The 18351-nt window shown below is 44.5% G+C and overlaps 1 protein-coding gene across 3 annotated transcripts in view; it reads right to left on the reverse strand.

Moving 5' to 3' along the window:
• ZNF827 (zinc finger protein 827) overlaps nt 1-18351 on the reverse strand; it is a 184825-nt gene that overhangs the window by 109298 nt on the left and 57176 nt on the right. The window contains exon 1 of one of the 3 annotated variants that reach the window (XM_015276711.4): nt 472-1376. The exons of the other annotated variants lie outside the window; for them this stretch is intronic. Within the exon in view, the coding sequence (XP_015132197.2) occupies nt 472-514 (43 nt within the window). The 5' untranslated portion in view covers nt 515-1376. Of the gene's footprint in view, nt 1-471; nt 1377-18351 lie in introns of those variants that run through there. 3 annotated transcript variants of the gene reach the window in all.

The following is an 18351-nucleotide window of genomic DNA, read 5'->3' on the forward strand; positions in this document are numbered from 1 at the left end:
CGGCCCCGCCGCAACCTTTAGCCGCGGACAGACCTCTCGGCCGGTTCCACGCGAGCCGCCGGCAGCCGCTTCCCCGCTCGCCGCCCTCCCCTCCGGTGCGAGCCCCCCTCCCCACCCCGTTAACGGCACCCCCTCCCTCCGGCCCCGAAGAGAGCCCCACGCCGCCCCCCCCACCCCCCGGCACAAATGCACAATCACGGGCGGGGGGAGGGAGGAGGAGGAAAGGGCGAGGGACGCGAAGAAAGAAGGGGGGAAAGGAGAGAGAGAGGAAAAATTAAAAGGGCACAAGGCTGTTCATCACCAACATGGCTGCCTGAGCTCAGACCTAAAAGAGGAATAACCCAGGCTGTGTCTTTGTCAGTTTCACCTCTGTAACCCTAAACTAATGCGCGAAACGGCGGAGGCGGCTGCAGAGAGGAAGGAGACGGGGAGAGGAGGAAGGAGAAAATGGCAAAAAGAGGGGGCACTTACGTGAAGAGAGGCGCTTGGGCTGCTCCTGCTTCCTCCTGGGCATTTTCCCCCTTTTTTCACATTCTCCTCCTCTGTTTAACGGGAGATCAAACACGAGCGGGAGGGGGGGTGGGGGGGCACGGACGGGCACAAAGCCGGGCCCCCCGGGGGAGCCGCCGGCCGGGGCGGGCTTTCCCTCTCCGCCGGGGGAGCGAGGGCTGCAGCCGGCGTCCCCGGAGCCGCGGCGAAGGGCTCTCTCCCCCCCGCGCTCCCTTTCTCCCTCCTCTCCCCCCGAGCCGGCCGTGCACCTGGCTTGTCCCCGCTCGCCGCGTCCCCCGGCGGCCGGGGCCGCGCTCCCGGCGGGCGCCGTGCGGGGCCGAGGGCTGCGGTGGCAGCGCCGAGGGCTGCGCCCGCCGGCCCCTAACTGACACTAACGCGGGATCAAAGGGCAGCGGCGGCGGCGCTCGCGGCGCGCCCGCGGGCGGCGGGAGGCAGCGGGGACACGCGCACACACACACAGAGCCCGGCGGGCGGGCACACGCGCGCGCACGCGGCAGAGCAAAGGGGAAGGTGCCCCCGTGCCCGGCGGGGCGCGCGGAGGATGCGCTGCCCCGGTCCCGCACCCATTCGCTCCTCGCGGAAAGAGAGGGAGGGGAAGGAAAGGAGGTGTGAGGGGCTCGGGCGTTCGCGCCGTAAAGCCCTCGCGGAGCCGGTGGGAAAGAAAATAACGCCAGCCCCGCTTTTTGGAAAAATTAACGCGTTTTGTCATCCCGTGATAGGAAAGCACAACTATAATATTGCCGCCCGACCCCCCTCCCTCCCCCCCCCCCCCCCCCCCAACACCGCCCGGGCTCGGCTCGCCGCCCCTCCACGGAGCACAGGGGAAGAAGGGCTCGTTTTAACCGAACTCGAGCAGCGCGAGGGAGCGGCGGGAAGAAAGAGGATGCACAGCCGCGAGCCCTGGGAGGGCGCGACGTGGGCCAGGAGGGCCCGGGCAGGGCAGGGGTGCACGCCGCAGGCATGTGGGACGCGTTGGGCAAGTGGAAAGATAGACTGGGCACGGACAGCACAGCTCCTGGAGAAGGGGGCGGGGGGAAGGAGAGAGATCAGGTCACCTCTCATGGTTGGTTTCACTGCTACATGGCACTCCTACGTGCACACGGCAACCTACGCTCCCGCACTGTACCTTCCTGCTGTAACGCAGGTACACACGAAGCTCTCCATCCTGAAGCAACAGCAAGAGCGTCCTGAGCCCCGTAGAGCAGCTTTCACTAACCAACACAGAACTTTCATTGCTTCACAAACCCCACACCTCAAAGACAGACATGAAGGTGAGGAAAAAATAGAAGAGAGACTGAGTGCGACTGAAGCACAGGAGGACCTGGTGCCAGGGAAGCGTGCTTTGTGACCTGCAGTCGTTTGCAGTCGTTCACGCAGAGGTTGTTGATGATTTAAACTCCGAAAGTTGTTACTACAATTGAAGTAAAGCGGTCTGAAGCACGGCTGCTTCGTACAGCTCTCACTTTGTGTGGGGAAAACTTTGAACTTAGCAGCATACATAATCAAAATCATGAGTCAGATGATGCAAGACTAAAAGAGTGCATTCTTCTCATGTGTGGTGTGTGTGTACCTATGAGATTTTGGCATTTGACAATCAGACGCATCACTTCCTCGCATCAGAGTCTATCCCAACTTCAGAACACTTTCTAAATCAACAACTGCTGGGGAGAACGCAGAGCAGCAGATAGGCAGCCCACCTGGTAAGCCGTCACTCCATGCACTCAGTCACCACACATTAGAAAGGCTCCAAATGACACTGTCCATTTTACTGCACAGTTCCCTGCTCCACATGGAAAGAACAACAGCCCTAAATGATATTTAGAAGATCACACACACAGGAGAGTCACATGTTCATTAACACGTGTGCCATTCTGAGGCTAAAAACCACACGTAGGGGTGATGCTTCTGAGAGAAAACACACACCTGCTGGTTACAGTTGGTTTGCCATCTCACAGTATAGCTAAAACACTTCATCTTCACAGGGAGATTAATTTTAATCCAATGCATGCAACTGATTGATATCCCAACAGCCACCTTACACTGCCTCATGATCAACTGTAACAGAGAGAATTCCCTCAGAAGAGTGAATCCCGTATTTGCCTACAGCTCTCCACACTGTGCTGTTCTGGAGATTTGTAGGGCATTATTAACCAAAAATATCAGAGGCTTTATTTATGTATTTATTTCAACTCTGGCTCACAAGCCTCAATTTTGACACTCTGGGACTTGAACAACGCAACTTTGCTAACTTCAGAGGGGTTGCAGTGCTAAACCCTTCTTTGTTACCATGCTTTCACAAAACACCAATGGCAGGGTTTTGAACCAGGCCAGCTGTGCATGGCCCAGACCTGCAGCTGCCTGAGCACCGCTCTCAGTGCAGGAGGTTGCAGAGCTGCCATTCCACAAAGGGAAGGAGCAGCCCCGTGCTGTTACCCACTGCTGCAACAGCCCTTCTTCAGGTGCTCTGTGAGAACGGCACATCAGAAAACACCGCTTTCTGCATCATCACTCCCCACCCTCTTTCCCTCATGCATTTCTCACGTAAATGAATGCTGACAGCGTCAGCATTCATTTATAGTATGTTAATTTTTCCCTCCATCATTTGAATCCGCCTTCAGGGGAATTAAGGTGGCTGCAGCAATGACACTGTGGGAACACAGCTCTTCGGAAGCGCCATGGGAACCGGCAAGTGACAGCAGCACCAAACCTCTGAAGATGACCTCGGGTCCAACCAATGTCCCAGAAGCTTGATAAAGGGTTCAGAGTGCCAAGCCTTTAGCCTGTCCTCCAGCAAAATAAATCCCAGTGGCTGAACAAACGATCAGGTAGAAGCTTGATATGCTCCAGCTTTAAGTAGTTTCTAATCCCACACCTGGAAATAGTCTGTATGGAAACAACTTTGTTCTCCATACCTCACCTGGTTAACAACACTACTCTACATACCGTCCCATTTAAGATACTGGATCCAGCCACACTGGAATCAAAGACGCCCCACAAACACTGACATGCTTTCATACACCAGTCTGAGGAAGATGACTAAGGGTATCCTGCCATTTTAAAAAATAATCTTTCATTATATATTTGGTCGTACAGTGGGGAAAAAGAAAGATGTTGGCTGACCATACTTTTGAACATTTCTAGTCCAAACACACAAAAAATAGTTGCGAGTCTTCCACAGATAACATAATATAAATAATGCATTCCTTCTGCAGGTCCTGCTATTAATAAGTAATGATTGTATGGCACCTTCCAAACACCAAAGCTAGTTACACATATGAATTAAGTTCAGCCTCAAACCACTTTTGAACAAAGTAAATATTTTCCTCACTTACACACGAGAAAAATGAAACAAATTGAGTAAATAACATTTTACACAGTAATAAATGATGTAATGTCCTTAAAACCTTCACAGGCTATCTAGAATCCAAACTATCACCACATAATGTAACAAATACTTGTAAAGATTAGTAAACAGAAGCCTAAAAACTAACCAACATCCTCACATTGTTTTTTTTAAACTAAGAACTCTGTTGTTGGGGTCAGCTGAAAAAAAAAAGAACAGAAAAGTGTACTGAGTGGGGAAAAAAAAAGAGGCCATTATAAGCATCTCTTGGGCCCCAAACCAGACTGTGGTATTAGGCCATAGCCTGCTCAAAAGTACAGCTTACCAAAATTATTACCAGGTAAGTTGTGTGTCCCTTGGTAATCAAAGGAGAGATACACGGGATCTCTTCGATGCCACTACCAGCTTCAGATTAATTTCCTACTGAGCAGAGAAGGTACTTGCCTATAGCCTCTGTATCTTCAATATCTAATGAGCGTACTGTTCATCTGCTGAAATGGCACTCCTCCCCACACATCTTGGAGGGATATTCGCAACAGCTTAAGCTCCTCCTCTTTTCTCTTTTAATTGATGTCAGTATTTCTACACTGAGCAGTAACTATGAATCAATCCTGTAAACAAGACTTAATTACAAACTTCTCCTTGCTCTGAAGCGTTTAAGAGGCAAACACAACAGGATGAACAAATCCATAGGATAACAGCTCCTGGATAACATCAGCCACGCTTGCAAATGCTCTGTAAACTCATAACATTAAGTACTGGATTTGTAATAATAATAAATAATGACAAGTTAATTACTGGCGAGGCCACCAACCGGTTTCACAAAGGCCATTAAATAATGATCAAAAGTCATTACAATCTGATGATTACCACCTTGGGACGAATAATAAGCAGTAGCAAAGTTGGAGGTAAAGTTGCATAACCAGTGGATCTCAAGCCACAGAGAGGCTTTAGCTTTTGAAAAAGGCAATCACGCTCTCCTTCCCTAAAGTTTTAAACTTCTTTCTCTTTTAAATGAGAAACACAGCGCAAGGGCCACAGTCAGTAACAGCAACCTAGACAAAACCAGTTCTTTTTGGAACTACTGCTATCATGGGGCATGCTCTTCTGACTCTTCAGTTGCTTATGGCACATTAACAAACAGAGAACACAAGGCATTAGGAATGCTCTCCAGTCCCTGTGAATTCCACTACAGCCTTGCATCCTCAGAGTGGGTAGGCACCAAGGAGTGCATTCTATTCTGCATCTCTTAGCAAAGCCACAAGCAGCTTTGTCAGAATATTGTCCAGATCCTGCTAACCAAACTAGCCATCATCATTTTATAACAATTTCAGCATAAGCTGCTTCTAGTTGAAATGTAAATTCAGAACATTAATCCCATTGAAAGAATTACAGCGCTTACATGTTGCAGCTGCTAGTATAGCATATGACTTAGATAGGGTGATATAGTTCTCAATTACACCAAACAAACACACACCACCACAATACTGAAAGGCTGCTAGCCTTAAACTCTTGCTGATAAATCACCCTAGAGTTGCAGGCCAGAAATGCACTGACTACAGGCCTAGAGATACAGTTGCTACTCAGCTACTATGGAATGTTTCTTCAGACTTACCAAGGAAGTCTTGTCACTTCTTTTTTACCATTAGCGCAGTTGGCTTTTCACTTCCATAATTCACTACAGTACCTCTTCGTGCCCTTTTCTCTAAGAGCATTTTGCAAAAAACTCACTTGAGCCTGTAACTATCAGGCTTAAATCTACAGATATTTGAGATGAAGAATTTCTCCAGAAAATTTGACCTTTACACACTACAACTTACTACAAACTAAATACACAGAAATTAATGTTATATTTTGCAACACAAAATACTAAACATCTCCTGAACTGTTAAGTTAAATGGGAACTGGAGCACCTGGCTCAGGGCTATTAGTTACAAAGTATGAACAAAATAAAGTATCTGCTCCAATGCTGATCTTTTTCCACTGTTTTCCATCTCCACTTAAGTTCATTAAAATCAATAATAGCTTTGTCCCCATTTTAAGAACGGTTTAATTTAAATCGGACTGAGATTAAGAACTCCCTCTATCATTTTGTTTCCACTTTTAGTTAGTCACTGGTTTATTGAAGATTTCAGCACATACATGCTCATTAGCAAACACCTGCCATGGTTTAAGACATCACTACCATCCTAGAGAAACTGATACCATACCCCAACTAGCAAAACAATGCAACTGGCCTCTTCATTTGCTTCAGTATGAAGCCTTGCAGCTTGGTTTAGTAAAAAGGCAATAGCATTTTAAGCCACAGCTGTTTGCTAAATGAAAGTGTGTCTAAGTTCTTAAACACCTTGTTACACATACTTTGAGAGGCAGAGTTTCTGCTACACCAGCAAGGTGGCAAATTCCTCAGAGAAATCAATTCTGGTTTCTCAGTTCACTAGCTAGTTTTGTGTTAAACACTAGAGTAATACTGAGATTGCTCTGGATCTCAAGAGCTGGCAGGATCCCAAGGGGCTTACCTACCATCTAGGACTGTGCATCTATCAAGCTCATCTCTCTCTCTTTGACACAGTAGCTTACAAAAAAAGATGAAGAAAGGCACAGGAGTTCAGCAGTTTAACACCAGCTACACCCTCTTTAAAATATCTCAACTGGGTAAGAGAATAGAAGGGCAACTGAGAAAGATACGACATGGTGGTGCTGAAATCTTATGTTCCCAGGGAAAGGAAATAAAGCAGTAAGGAAGAGGAGTATGTGGAGATTAAGCTCTTAATGGACTCTACCTGCCTGGTGTGATGAATTTCACTTGGCATTCAACTACGCTTCACCATGCTGCATGTCCTCAGTTATCAGCCCTTACCCAGTGGCATGCAGAAGGATTTGGGCCACAAGTCAGCCTGCTGTCACCACTGCTTGCTGAGCACGAAGTCACGTGGCAGTCGCTCCTCTAGGGAGTATCTTCTTCCTTTGTCACTTCCCCATCATACCAAACAGCACAGGGGAAGAGGTTATTTGCCTTTTGAGGTACTAGGAATACTCTGGTCTCTTCAACTCCCGCTCACAGTTTGATGAACATACCATTTCTAGCCCCAACTTTTCAGCATCATTAAGACTACACAGTGTTTTCAAGTTCATAGTATACAGTAAGATGCAAGTTATTTGTCCATAAGAAGCAGGCTAATAATAGTGAAAAGTCTCACATGGAGTAGCACAAAACTTCATGAGTAGGAAGGAAGGGGAAGAAGTGATGACTGAAGGGAAGCAGCTTATGTTTTCACATAAGAAAGCTGAGGGATGCAGTTACACAACAAGAGGAGAGACAACAAATAGTGTTACAGTGACTGAAGTGGGGCTTTTGGAGAAAGGGAAAGCAGCACAACTGAGCAGGTAGGGAGTAGAAGATTGCAAAGGAGAACCTTGAGAAAAAAATATCAATTGAGCACTCACTATCTAAGGAGAATCAAAGCTTTGTATAGCTTAGATAAAAGCATGTGTGTTCAACTCCTTTACTCAAAGTCATCACATACACACTGGGAGTTGCTGGTTTCTTTTTAAGATAGAAACAAATGTAAAGGCTGAGATACCTGACATCTTCCTTCATTTGAAGCCTCTTATTTTCACACCTGTATCATAGTTTAGGAAACAGCTCTAAATTGTCATTTCCACCTGCAATGGTATATTTTAGTAAACATGACTAAAATGCTTCCATTCTTGTCCTGTAAAAGAGGAGTTACTCTAAGTTTTGTCTGACTAGAGAAGAATATTTGTTAGATATTACAACCATTTCTCCTGGTAGAGGATAACAAGTATTCCATGTAGATGCATCTCTCAGAGGCTGATGAAAACACTGTCAGTAGGTAAAATTCTGCAAGCTTTCTTAAAAGCATGAGCTGCACAACACTCAGTTGTCCAGAAAGGAGATTTTATCTCAAATTATTTTCAGGCCTGGAGTACACCAAAAAGCTCATTCTCTCCCTCAAGGAAAAGTTTGACAGTTAGACTAGATAATCTTAGTGGTCTTTTACAACCTTAATGATTCTATGAATGCCGCCTTGCAAGAAGACAGAAGTTTGACAGTTTTGGAAGAGAATACTGCAAGACTAAAGCCAAGTAATACACCACAGCAATCATGGTGCTGAATAAAACAGCATGTGAAACTTGAAAAGGAAAGCCAAAATGCCTTCCATGGCTACCAGTATAACTAGCCTTTATAAATTCGAGGTCCCTGAAAGCAGAGTAAAGGTTTGGAGCAAGGAAGACAGCCAGGTTAGGAGGTTCTTAAGCTGGACATCCCAGAAAGGTTGGGATAAATTCCTGAAAACTGGAAGACAGCAAACATCACTCCAGTCTTCAACAAGAGCAAGAAAGATAGCCCAGGGAACTACAGGCCACTCAGCTTCACTTTTGTATGTGGAAAGCTGATGGAGAAAATCCTCCTGGAAAGCATTTCCTTTGTCTGAATGACAAGAAAGTGATCAGGAATAGTCAGAGACTTATGAAGAGAAAGTTATTAACAAACCTGACACCCTTCTACAGTGCGGTGACAGGGTTGGTGGGCAAAGGCAGAGCAGTAGATGTTGTTTACTGCAACTTTAGTACAGCCCATAACATTTGCCATAAAGTCATCATAGGCAAGATAAAGTATGGTTTAGATGAGTAACAAGTGATGTGGATTTAAAACTAGTAGAATGACCAGGCCCAGAGAGCTGTAACTGATAGCACAAAGGCCAGCTGGAGGCAAATCACTAGCACCTCTGGAGTCAATACTGAATCCAATACTATTTAACATCTTCATTAATGACCTGGATAAGAGACAGAGAGCACCTTCAACAAGGTCACAGAGAACAGAAAAACAAAAGGAGTGGCTGATGCACCAGATGGTTGTGCTGCCATTCTGCATTATTTTGACAGGCTGGAGAACTGGGCAGGGAGGAATCTCATGAAATTCATGAGGAAATGCAGAGTCCTAAATCTAGGGAGGAATAATCCAAGGCACCAACACACCCTGGGGGCCAAGCAGTTGGAAAGCAGCTTTGTCAAGGAAGCCCTTGGGGTCCCGACAAACAACAAGTTTAACTGCAAGTCAGCAATGCGCACTTGCAGTCAAGACCACCAACAGTACCCTGCATTGCACTAGGAAGAACACTGTCAGCAGGATGAGGGAAGCACTAGTTGAGGCTGCATATGGAACACTGTGCCCTGTTTTGGGCTCCCTGGTATAACAAAGGTATGGACATACTGGAGCAAACCCAACACAGGGCCACAAAGATAACTAAGGGACTAGAGCACCTGTCATACAAGGAGAGACTGAAAGAGCTAAGGCTGTTTAGCGTGGAGAAGAGAAGGCTCAGGGGAATCTTCTGTGTACAGAAGTGTGATGGGTGCAAATGAAGATGGAAGCAGCCAGACTCTTCTCAGCAATGCCCACTGACTGGATAGGAGGCAACAGGCAGGAATTAAGAACAAAACAGAAAATTCCATCTGAACACAACAAAGCACCTTTTTTTCTCCCCTCCTGTGAGGGTGATCAAACTAGCACAGGATGCACAGAGAGGCTGCAGAATCTCCATCTACAAAAATTTCCAAAACTTGACTGGGTGTGCTCCTGGGCAACCAGCTTCAGCTAACCCTGCTTCAGCACTGAGGTTGGACTGTATGATCTCAAGAGGACCCTTTCAAACAAAACATCCTGTTAAAAAAAGCTAACACAAGCACTTCTCATTTCTTAAACATGGTATCGATGTCTGGTTTATAGGAATAGTTTACAGAATACAAATATTACATATTTTTTCTTGAACGTCTAACTATTTAAAGCTCTTCTGCTGGGAAATAGCTCAGTAGCCAATAAAAGTCCCTACTCCTTTCAAAACCATGGATGGTATTTTACTCTCTCACTCTTCTTCCCTTAGTATAGTTTCCATCTGAGGATTTTACAAACTAAATGAAGCTACAATGTAATCACCGAGCACGTAGAAGAGTGACTATTTTTTAACCTCACTAAAACACATGCATTAAAGTTCACCATCTTTCTTAGACTTAGGTGTTTGCAAACTACTGTTATGTCCACCTTATAGTTGGGGATGTCACAAATACATATTTTAGTCTTGATGTGTAGGTAACATGGCCACAGGATAAAATATTTGTTTATATATATATAAATAAACTAACCTGCATCCATTCCTCCTTCATGCAATTCACTTCTTCTACCAGTAGCCACACAGTTTTGCTGCTTGCCCTAAAGGTTCCTACTTCATGTAGGCTACACATATGCATACCTCATGAATTATATAATTTGATTTGTTGTTACTCTTACTCTCATTTAGATCTAGAGACAGATCCTAGTACTGCTGTAAACGGAGAAACTTTATCCCAGCAGTGCTATTCAAAACCCAAAAGTACTCAGTGTATGGAGATTATGGTGACTGTCAGTGAAGAGTAGCATACTCTTGCCTGCAGAGGGAGTAACAGACCCATGCGACATACTCTCACCCACCTCTTTCCCCCAGTTGGAGCAACAAACCAACATAGTAGTAGAGCTGTGAGGCAGACCTTTTGCCCCTTTCTTTGCTTCCCAATCGAAAAGCAACTGTATGAATGAAGAACCGATGGACTGACAGTAGAAGAAAATACTAGCAAGCATCCAGGTGATATCTGTTTATCCTTTTGTACATGTGCCACAAAACCTTGGTATTTCTATTAAAGAAGTAGGGAAAAGAGAGGCAGAAATGTTCTTCAGGTGAAGGAAGAACTATTTTTTCCCCCCATGTTTCATGCACTGAGCTTTGCACAAGTCAGATCAATGGAAACTGACAGGTGCCTGAACAGAAGGTATTCCCCACCAGACCAAAGTCCACTTGGTTTTCTGAAGGTCATCGAGGAAACAATACATTCCATTGTATTGAATGGAAACCAAGAGAGAACAAGTAAACCTCCTTGGTCTCAATAATCATGAAGTTAGATGGCCTGTATCGCATAGTGCAAAGAACAGTGGCCAATAGTGAGGGTGGAGAGGAGGAGGTAGGTAAGCAAACACATTTTGGCTGCCGTATTTATGAATCCTTTAAAAGTCAACTCAGAAGGGAGGTAGTAGGATATTTTCATTTACATGGAGATAACAACCAAAATCAGTGGCTTTTAAACTATCAGCTTCATTGAAAAACAATTAGTAAGAAGGTCATGAAGGTTCTCAAGTGCAAACTTCCTAGGGGAAAACGGTTGGAGAATGTACTAGAACAGAGATAAGCTTCAGAAGAAACAGCATGGAACATCTTTCTGATCCTCCTGTAAAAAGAAAGTTTGCTTTGCAGAGAAAGATAATGCAGAAAACATGGAAAGAACTCTCCTGTTCAGAGCTTATCGGGTTTATATGATTTATACAACCTTTCAGTCCCGACAACCATGATACCATGTCAGACATTTAAGCCTGCTGCCCAAGTGGGCGTGCTAATCAAGGAAGCTGAGTCAAGTCTCACCCCCTACTTCATTCCCTTCAATAGTTTTTAAATCAACATATTAAAAATGTAGAAAGCTCATCACAATCTCCACTGGAGAATATGAAAATATGAAAGCTGTCATCTTCCACTGCTTACAGTGTTTCAGATCTTTTTAACACAGTCTTTTACCAGAGGTCCTGCTTTATGCTCTCAGTGCCTCCATATGATTTAAAAGAATAGCACATCAAGTTGCCTGAACTAGATAATTCAGGTTCAACAAAATAAGAAAGTATTTACACAAAAAACAGCTCACACCAAAAATCAAAGCAAAGCTCAAAAAAATAAAACCCTGCAACCTCACCCAAGAAACAGCCAAAAGAAGAAAAGGAAACCCCCATGAAAGATACTAAAAAAAAAACCACATTTTAGGCTGCTAGGAAAACTAAAATTCAAATTCATGTTGCTGGAAGTCCTCAGTTCTTAATACATTTTGGCTCGACAGGTCAAATGCTGCAGCTGACTGAAATTGTCATCCTATCATATAATAGAATATCTCACTTACAACCCTTTTAAGCTTCTCTTTTCAAGCTACCTCTGAACTGTTACCTCATCCAGTTTATTCCTCCCTGCTCCTCTCATGCTGAAAATAACACCAATTTTATCTTTATGACTGAAGCACGTTCTTCCCCTTCTTCCTGGCCCAGAACATTCTTCCAGCCTAGATGAACACCTAAACCCTATATTCTTCCTCTGTTCAATCACTCTAATTCTAAGCTTCTTGCTTTATACGCTGGTATAAAATAAAAATCAACCATCCTTACCAAACTCCTTCCTATCTCCAAACTGCTTTGCCTTCAACAGTTTCCAATAGCATGAAGACTTCTCTGTCCAGTAACATTCAAAACAGATTCCTTTTACTTGGCCCTCTTCACAGTAACATTCTCTGTGAAACTACTTATCTCCAGGTCTCATTAAAGCCTCCCCTTATCTCAGTGACCTCATTGTCCTCAGCAAGGCTTCCCATACTACCACAGGTCCTTTTTCTTTTTACCTGCTCCTTGTACAACCAAGCCTTGGGTTTTTACTGGCACAGTAAGGCCACCCTATACACAAAATGGCAAGATGCAATTTTACCACACAGTCAAGGGAAGGGAACCCTTCTAACTCCTAGTTTTTAGAGCTCAGCCCTAAGGGATTGCAGTGCGCTTCCTCAGAGCCTTGGGCTGAGGCAGCCATGCCAGCAGATTCTTGTAGCAAACGTGCTTCTCTCTTAGCCCTTTCCTGGATGTAAGGTGTAGGAACTCCTGAGGCCTTGCTCACCTGTCTGTTAAAATAGGAAACCATCCAAACTCTTGTATTAAAACCCCTTCTTACATTAGGAAGAAAGTCTGCTGAAGGAAACGGCTGTGTCAATATACCGAAGTTGACAAAGTCACAAATGCAGGAGGATTGGGTTACAGGCCAGCGCTTGTTTCCTAGTGATAAGGTTAAGAATGCTGAAGATAAAGCAGTGACTTATTCATGTGCACAGGAATACAAATTCTGCCCAAGTTTAAGCTGTTTGTACATCTCACTAGCAAGAACAAGCTAACGGTTCAATCAGCCCCAGACCCAGCTTCCTTTTAAAACCCACCACATCTTCCTGATCCATTTCAACAGAAGGAAATCGCCACCAGGTGAGAAGAAACACCTACAGCAGTACTGACCCTTACAGGGCGCTCACGGGACTCTCCGAGCCCCTCTCCTGAGGTCTTTGCGACACCACTCCCCCCCAGCGCCAGGGCAGAGCGCCCATGAGGGCTCCCGCGTTCTCCTTTAAGAGCCGGGCGGCCCGGCGCTGCCCCAGCCCAGGCAGGCGGCGCTCCGGGCGTGCTCCACCGGGTGGGGTGGCCGCCGGACCGCGGCGGGGCGCTGCGCACTCCTCAGGACCCGGGGCGCCGCCGGGCAGGACGCGGCCGAAGGGGAGCGGTCGCTGCGCGCCGCCAGTGGGGCGCGACCGCCGCCATCTCCTGAGAGCGCCCCGGCCTGGCGGCTGCCGTAGGAGAGAAGCGCCGCCGTGTGCCTCGTCAGGGCGGCGGAACGGAATTCGGACTGCGAAGCACGAGCCGCAAATGAAGCGAGCAGTTTATAATTTCGTTAGCAAGAACGATAGGGAGCAGTTTTATAAAGGGGGTTATGCCCTGCTGTACTACGGGGATGATTCCAGCCCTCACTTCAGCTTCCTTTGTTGTTTTTTTGTTTTTTAAATCCTTAGTGGGTTCTTAATGTGGCTTTGATGGAGCCATGATCCACTGGAAGGAAATCCTTTAACATAAGGGTGTGCCACAAAGAACGAACAAGCCAACCCCAACAAGAAGTCCCCTAGAAACGTGTATGCTATGTTGCTATTCCTGCTCCTGGAATATGTTCCATCACAGAAAATGAGATGAGTGGAACGCAGTTCTGGACAGGCCTGTAACCGCTACGCTGTGGAAACTGGAGCAGCGTCAGCCTTGAGTAAATTAATTCAAGTAGGGGAGAAATAGTTTTGTATTCCTCAATGCCATCTTAAAAACAGCACCAGCATGTTGGTGGGTTACATGCATGGCTCAGGTTGTGCCTCACCGTGTGCCTAAGGATGCTCATTCACTGCAAAGTTTCTCCTATTAATACTGCTACTCATGTTGTAGTTAAAAACAACAGTGCAGTAGCACAGCATGTCCATGTGCATTTTGTCGTGTTCCACATACTCCACAGAACTCACTGTAAGCCAAAGTTACTGCCTCTGGACATACGAACTTTACTCAATCTCAGCAGCAGTTTTTCTCTGCTTTGTGTAAGTCACACACCCTCCACGACAGCATCAGAGAAAGAATTAGACACAAATGGGAGTATAGATAATCCTGCATGATAAATTACAGTGGTTTCAGAAATCACTGCTCATCAGCTGAACTTTCCTAACTGCTCCTGGCACTCTCTTAAACTAATAAAACAGCAAGTGCTATGTGTTAGACTAAAATACCTTTGTTTCATCTCAGATGTGCCAGAGATGAGAACAGCACTCAGTCAGCCACCTCATTATGCTGCTGTAACTCAGCCTACAATACTCAGTACAACCCTAAACCAGTGGGCTTTTGAAGTTCTCAACTGGAAGACACGCTGAACATGGAGTCACTCTAAAGGTGCCAGCTCACCCTGGATTCAAGAGCCAAGTTTCCCACTGCATCTACCAACCTTTTCAGTTCTACTATTTTTATACATAAAAATGATGACCATTTACTGAGCATCCAGAAGACTGCTATGTTTACCACTTAAAACAGGGAGTGATTTCCTCAAGTCTTCACCTTCTCCTTCATTTGATTTTGTTAACAGTTGGTCACAGCATACATACATAGCTTGCTTACATAAACACATTTGAGTAGGAGAAAAAACCTCATTCAAAAATGCACAAAGACAGGAAAAAATAGGTATGTTTTTAAGATGTTGGGGTTTTTTTTTGTAGTCTCATCTCTAGAGTGGAATCCAGAATTGTGTTAGGCTATTGACCTCCTAGATAACTCATGACTGAGGTGCCTTAGAACCAGATCTGTGGCCAATCCACAGATCTCCTAACCTAAGGCTAATAGGAAATGGATTTCAAGCTTATGAACTGTTTATGCATTTTCCACCACAAGTTTCCCAGTCCTACACAGGCAATTATCAGGTAATATTGGCATACCTTACAAATTAAGTGGAAGTTGTGGGTTGGAATCAGTTCCTTCAAGAAGGAAATTTAAGTTGCTCATCTGCATCCTGGAGTTCACTACCAGTGGTCTGTAGCATGAAAGATGGTGTCATCAGCTCTTCTTTTACCTCCTTCTTCTCCCTTCACAGAGAACACTTACTAACGAGTTTTCTGAGCAGTCCAATTCTGTTAGTGCACTCTAACCTTATGTGGAAAAGTGTTTACCACTGTCTCCATCCAAGAAATGTTCTTGATGAGATCAGGCTAAACTACAATTACTGGTCAAGATGTACTATGGTTAATTTTCAGCCTGAACCTGAACTTACACCAGTGAAAGCCAGAATTTGATGCTTCCAGAGCTAAACAGCAATCAAGAGGTAGGGTTAGTTTGGTTGGTTTTTCTTCTCCTTACTGCACTTTTAGACTTAGACAAGATTAAGGTTTCTGATTTGGAAAAACTGTTCAAGACTAATCCTAAGAACATGATGTAGGCAGATAGAAGTGGAGGGTAACTGACTGTAGACTTATTCCTCCCTTCTACTTTTAATAGTTAATTTTAATTCCCTTAGAAAAGGAATAACCTTTTGTCAGTGTTTGAAGGAAAAACCTTGTAAAGATTTAGAACAAATGCGAGGGAGTTAAGATAACAAGATTCTGTTCTTAGTCTTCAGCTACTTTTCCTGTCAGGTTCTCTCAGACCACATCTTCACTTCAGGGAAGCTCTTCAAGCTAGTCACCTGCCTCTCAACATCAGAGTTTCATCTGATGGAAACCAGAAGTAGGACCTACTACCCGGTGCATATAGAACTTAGTTAACTGGCCGATTGCCCTAAACAAAGTCAGCACTGCTGCAGAAACCTGACTTCTGATGGATCAACATCCCCCTACACACCGCCCCTAAACAGTGATCACCCCCTCCCAAAGTGACAACAGTTTTGCCTCAGACTTCCTAGTAGGCATGACCTCAAGTTTTAACAGCTGTTTTCCATTGTCCTGGTGGAGCCACCAGTTCTGTGAACTCATTTTCTAGGTTTGTACACTTTCACTATCACTGCTCTCCGGAGTTCAGAGAGATTTGAAGCTGAAGAGAGCTATTATGCAAGAAAAAAATCTCATGAAGCATCTATTAACAGATACAGCTATCACATCAACATGAATTGAAAATGCCTACGTTAGTACTGAGGTAGCACCACCATTTTACAGCAGAAAAGGATTTTTCAGTAAGTCCCTCTTTTCCTTTTTTTTTTTTAATGTCAGTTTTTGCTGCTGTGCCTGAGAGTCAGTCCACAAATATTTTATGCAGTTATTTAATGCACTTTGGTCAGCAAGCACTGCTTGAGGAGCTGAAGAGGAAAGTAATCCAGAACATGCCATTCATTTACTCAAATGATCTTTCCATCCTAATCAGCCAAATTCTACTTCTTAAGTAACACATTTTAGAAGCAAGCAGCACAGGGATTTATGAGTCCTACTTCCACACCTGAAAAGTGAGGGGAAGGAATATATCAGTTTCTATGATTGGCAACAAAAAGCAACCAGAAAAAAATCCAGAAGCAAACAGTTCAACACTAAGCAGCAGCATAAATGCTGCACATTGGCCATAAGCAGTAATTACAGTGAAATCCTGGTCCCAGTTCAATGTCAAAATCCTCACTGATCTGCACAAAGCCAGGGTTTTGCTCACGAAGACTAATGATTCTAGCTCTCATGCACCTAAGCAAGTTGTTCCATGGCTTGAGCCACTTTAGTGCTCGCAACTGCTCTTGCCATCTCTGCACCAGAAGTTAATTTTCCAGAGGAATGAATGCTATATGTTCACCTTAGCCATTACACTTCGCAGTCCTGATGTTAGGACACAGGCATACTCAGCTAGTTGCACCTGCTTTAGATTAAGTGTTTGCTGACCCCTTTCCAATGCCCTGCCACCCCTCACCATTCCAGTTCAGATCTACAATCTTACAGTTTCAGGAGCTCCTTTTCTATTAAAAAAAGCAGAAAACACAAGTTGATATGCAAAGCTCTTGTTGGTTACTGTGGCATGTAGCATCTACTTGGGGAACACAGTTAAGTTATAAAGAAGTTGCGTGTTACCTTTTCTCCTCTTTCAAACCAAGTCTGTTTAATCTGTCCATTTTGTTATTATGGAGTTTCAGACATGCAGGTAGCATAAGGTTTTGTTTTAAAGATTTATGAAATCAATGGAAGATGCTGCCTTGCATGAGAGAGACACAAAGTCATTAACATAATGCAGATTTCCAGGTTATCTGCTTTTAAAATGGAGTTAAACACCACCAGCTGGCAAACATTCCCCAGCCTATAAGTTAGGATGAATTTCGCTGGAGAACCTTTGTTCTCTTCAGGGGCTGTGGAGTGTACCAAGTTTGAGTTCATTCTAAAACATCATATTTGCAGGTGGCTAAATCTAGCTAAAAAAAACAGTTGGTGTTTTCACCTAACAATCATTATCATTTCATCATTAACTAAAAGGAATGCGTGTCCTAAGCCATCACATGTACTCTGACACAGCCTACTAACACGCAAGGTTCAACATTCACTGGCAGTACAGTTTGAGCAAACTAAAGCAATTACCACCCACCTTGCCTATCATTCTTCCTTTTCTGCACCACACTAGCAAAAGCATTTGCGTAGCACATAAATGAACAAGACTGAATAAGAAATGTTGCCAAAATGAACTCAAAAAACAAAAACCCAAAGTCACCAATCACTCAGATGGATTTCCAGTGACCCCACAAACCGTACCTCTAAAGCAGAGAACAAGGGCACAGAGCTGCCTCTGAGTAAATGGCCATTAAAACCAAGCTGATGAGACCACACACTTTGCCTGTAGTCCCCATTGTTGTAGATTATTAAGCATTTCACTTAGTTCTCTTTCTCTATGCAGATACCCGTCTCTGAAGGGAATGCTAACACATCCCCTCACCTTACTAGACTGAGGAGACTCAATATCATACAAGTTGATAATACATGCTATTGCATAAACTGTTAGACACATAGTACTTATTAATAACAGAATCAGAAGTCCACCAGCTAGTTAGACTTTCCATACCAAATCCATCTCTTCTGATTGCTCTATATGCAAGGCAAGTTACACAAAGATCTTTGTTCACCTGCAGTGTATCAGAATTAACAGCTCCTGTTTGTTAATAATCATCTGGAAGGCTTCTGTGGTAAAGTAGACTTCTATCAGGAACAGACTATACCCACTACAGCCAGCAGGCCAACACCACAGAAACTTCAGCTGCCAGATCCAATAGATCTTCAGGACTCAAGAACCCTAGTAAACGCTCAGGGAAATAACCTGCTTTTTCGGATAAGAGGCTGCAAATATCCTAGGTACAGTG

Source organism: Gallus gallus, chromosome 4 (assembly GCF_016699485.2).
Source record: "Gallus gallus isolate bGalGal1 chromosome 4, bGalGal1.mat.broiler.GRCg7b, whole genome shotgun sequence".
NCBI lineage: Eukaryota > Metazoa > Chordata > Aves > Galliformes > Phasianidae > Gallus > Gallus gallus.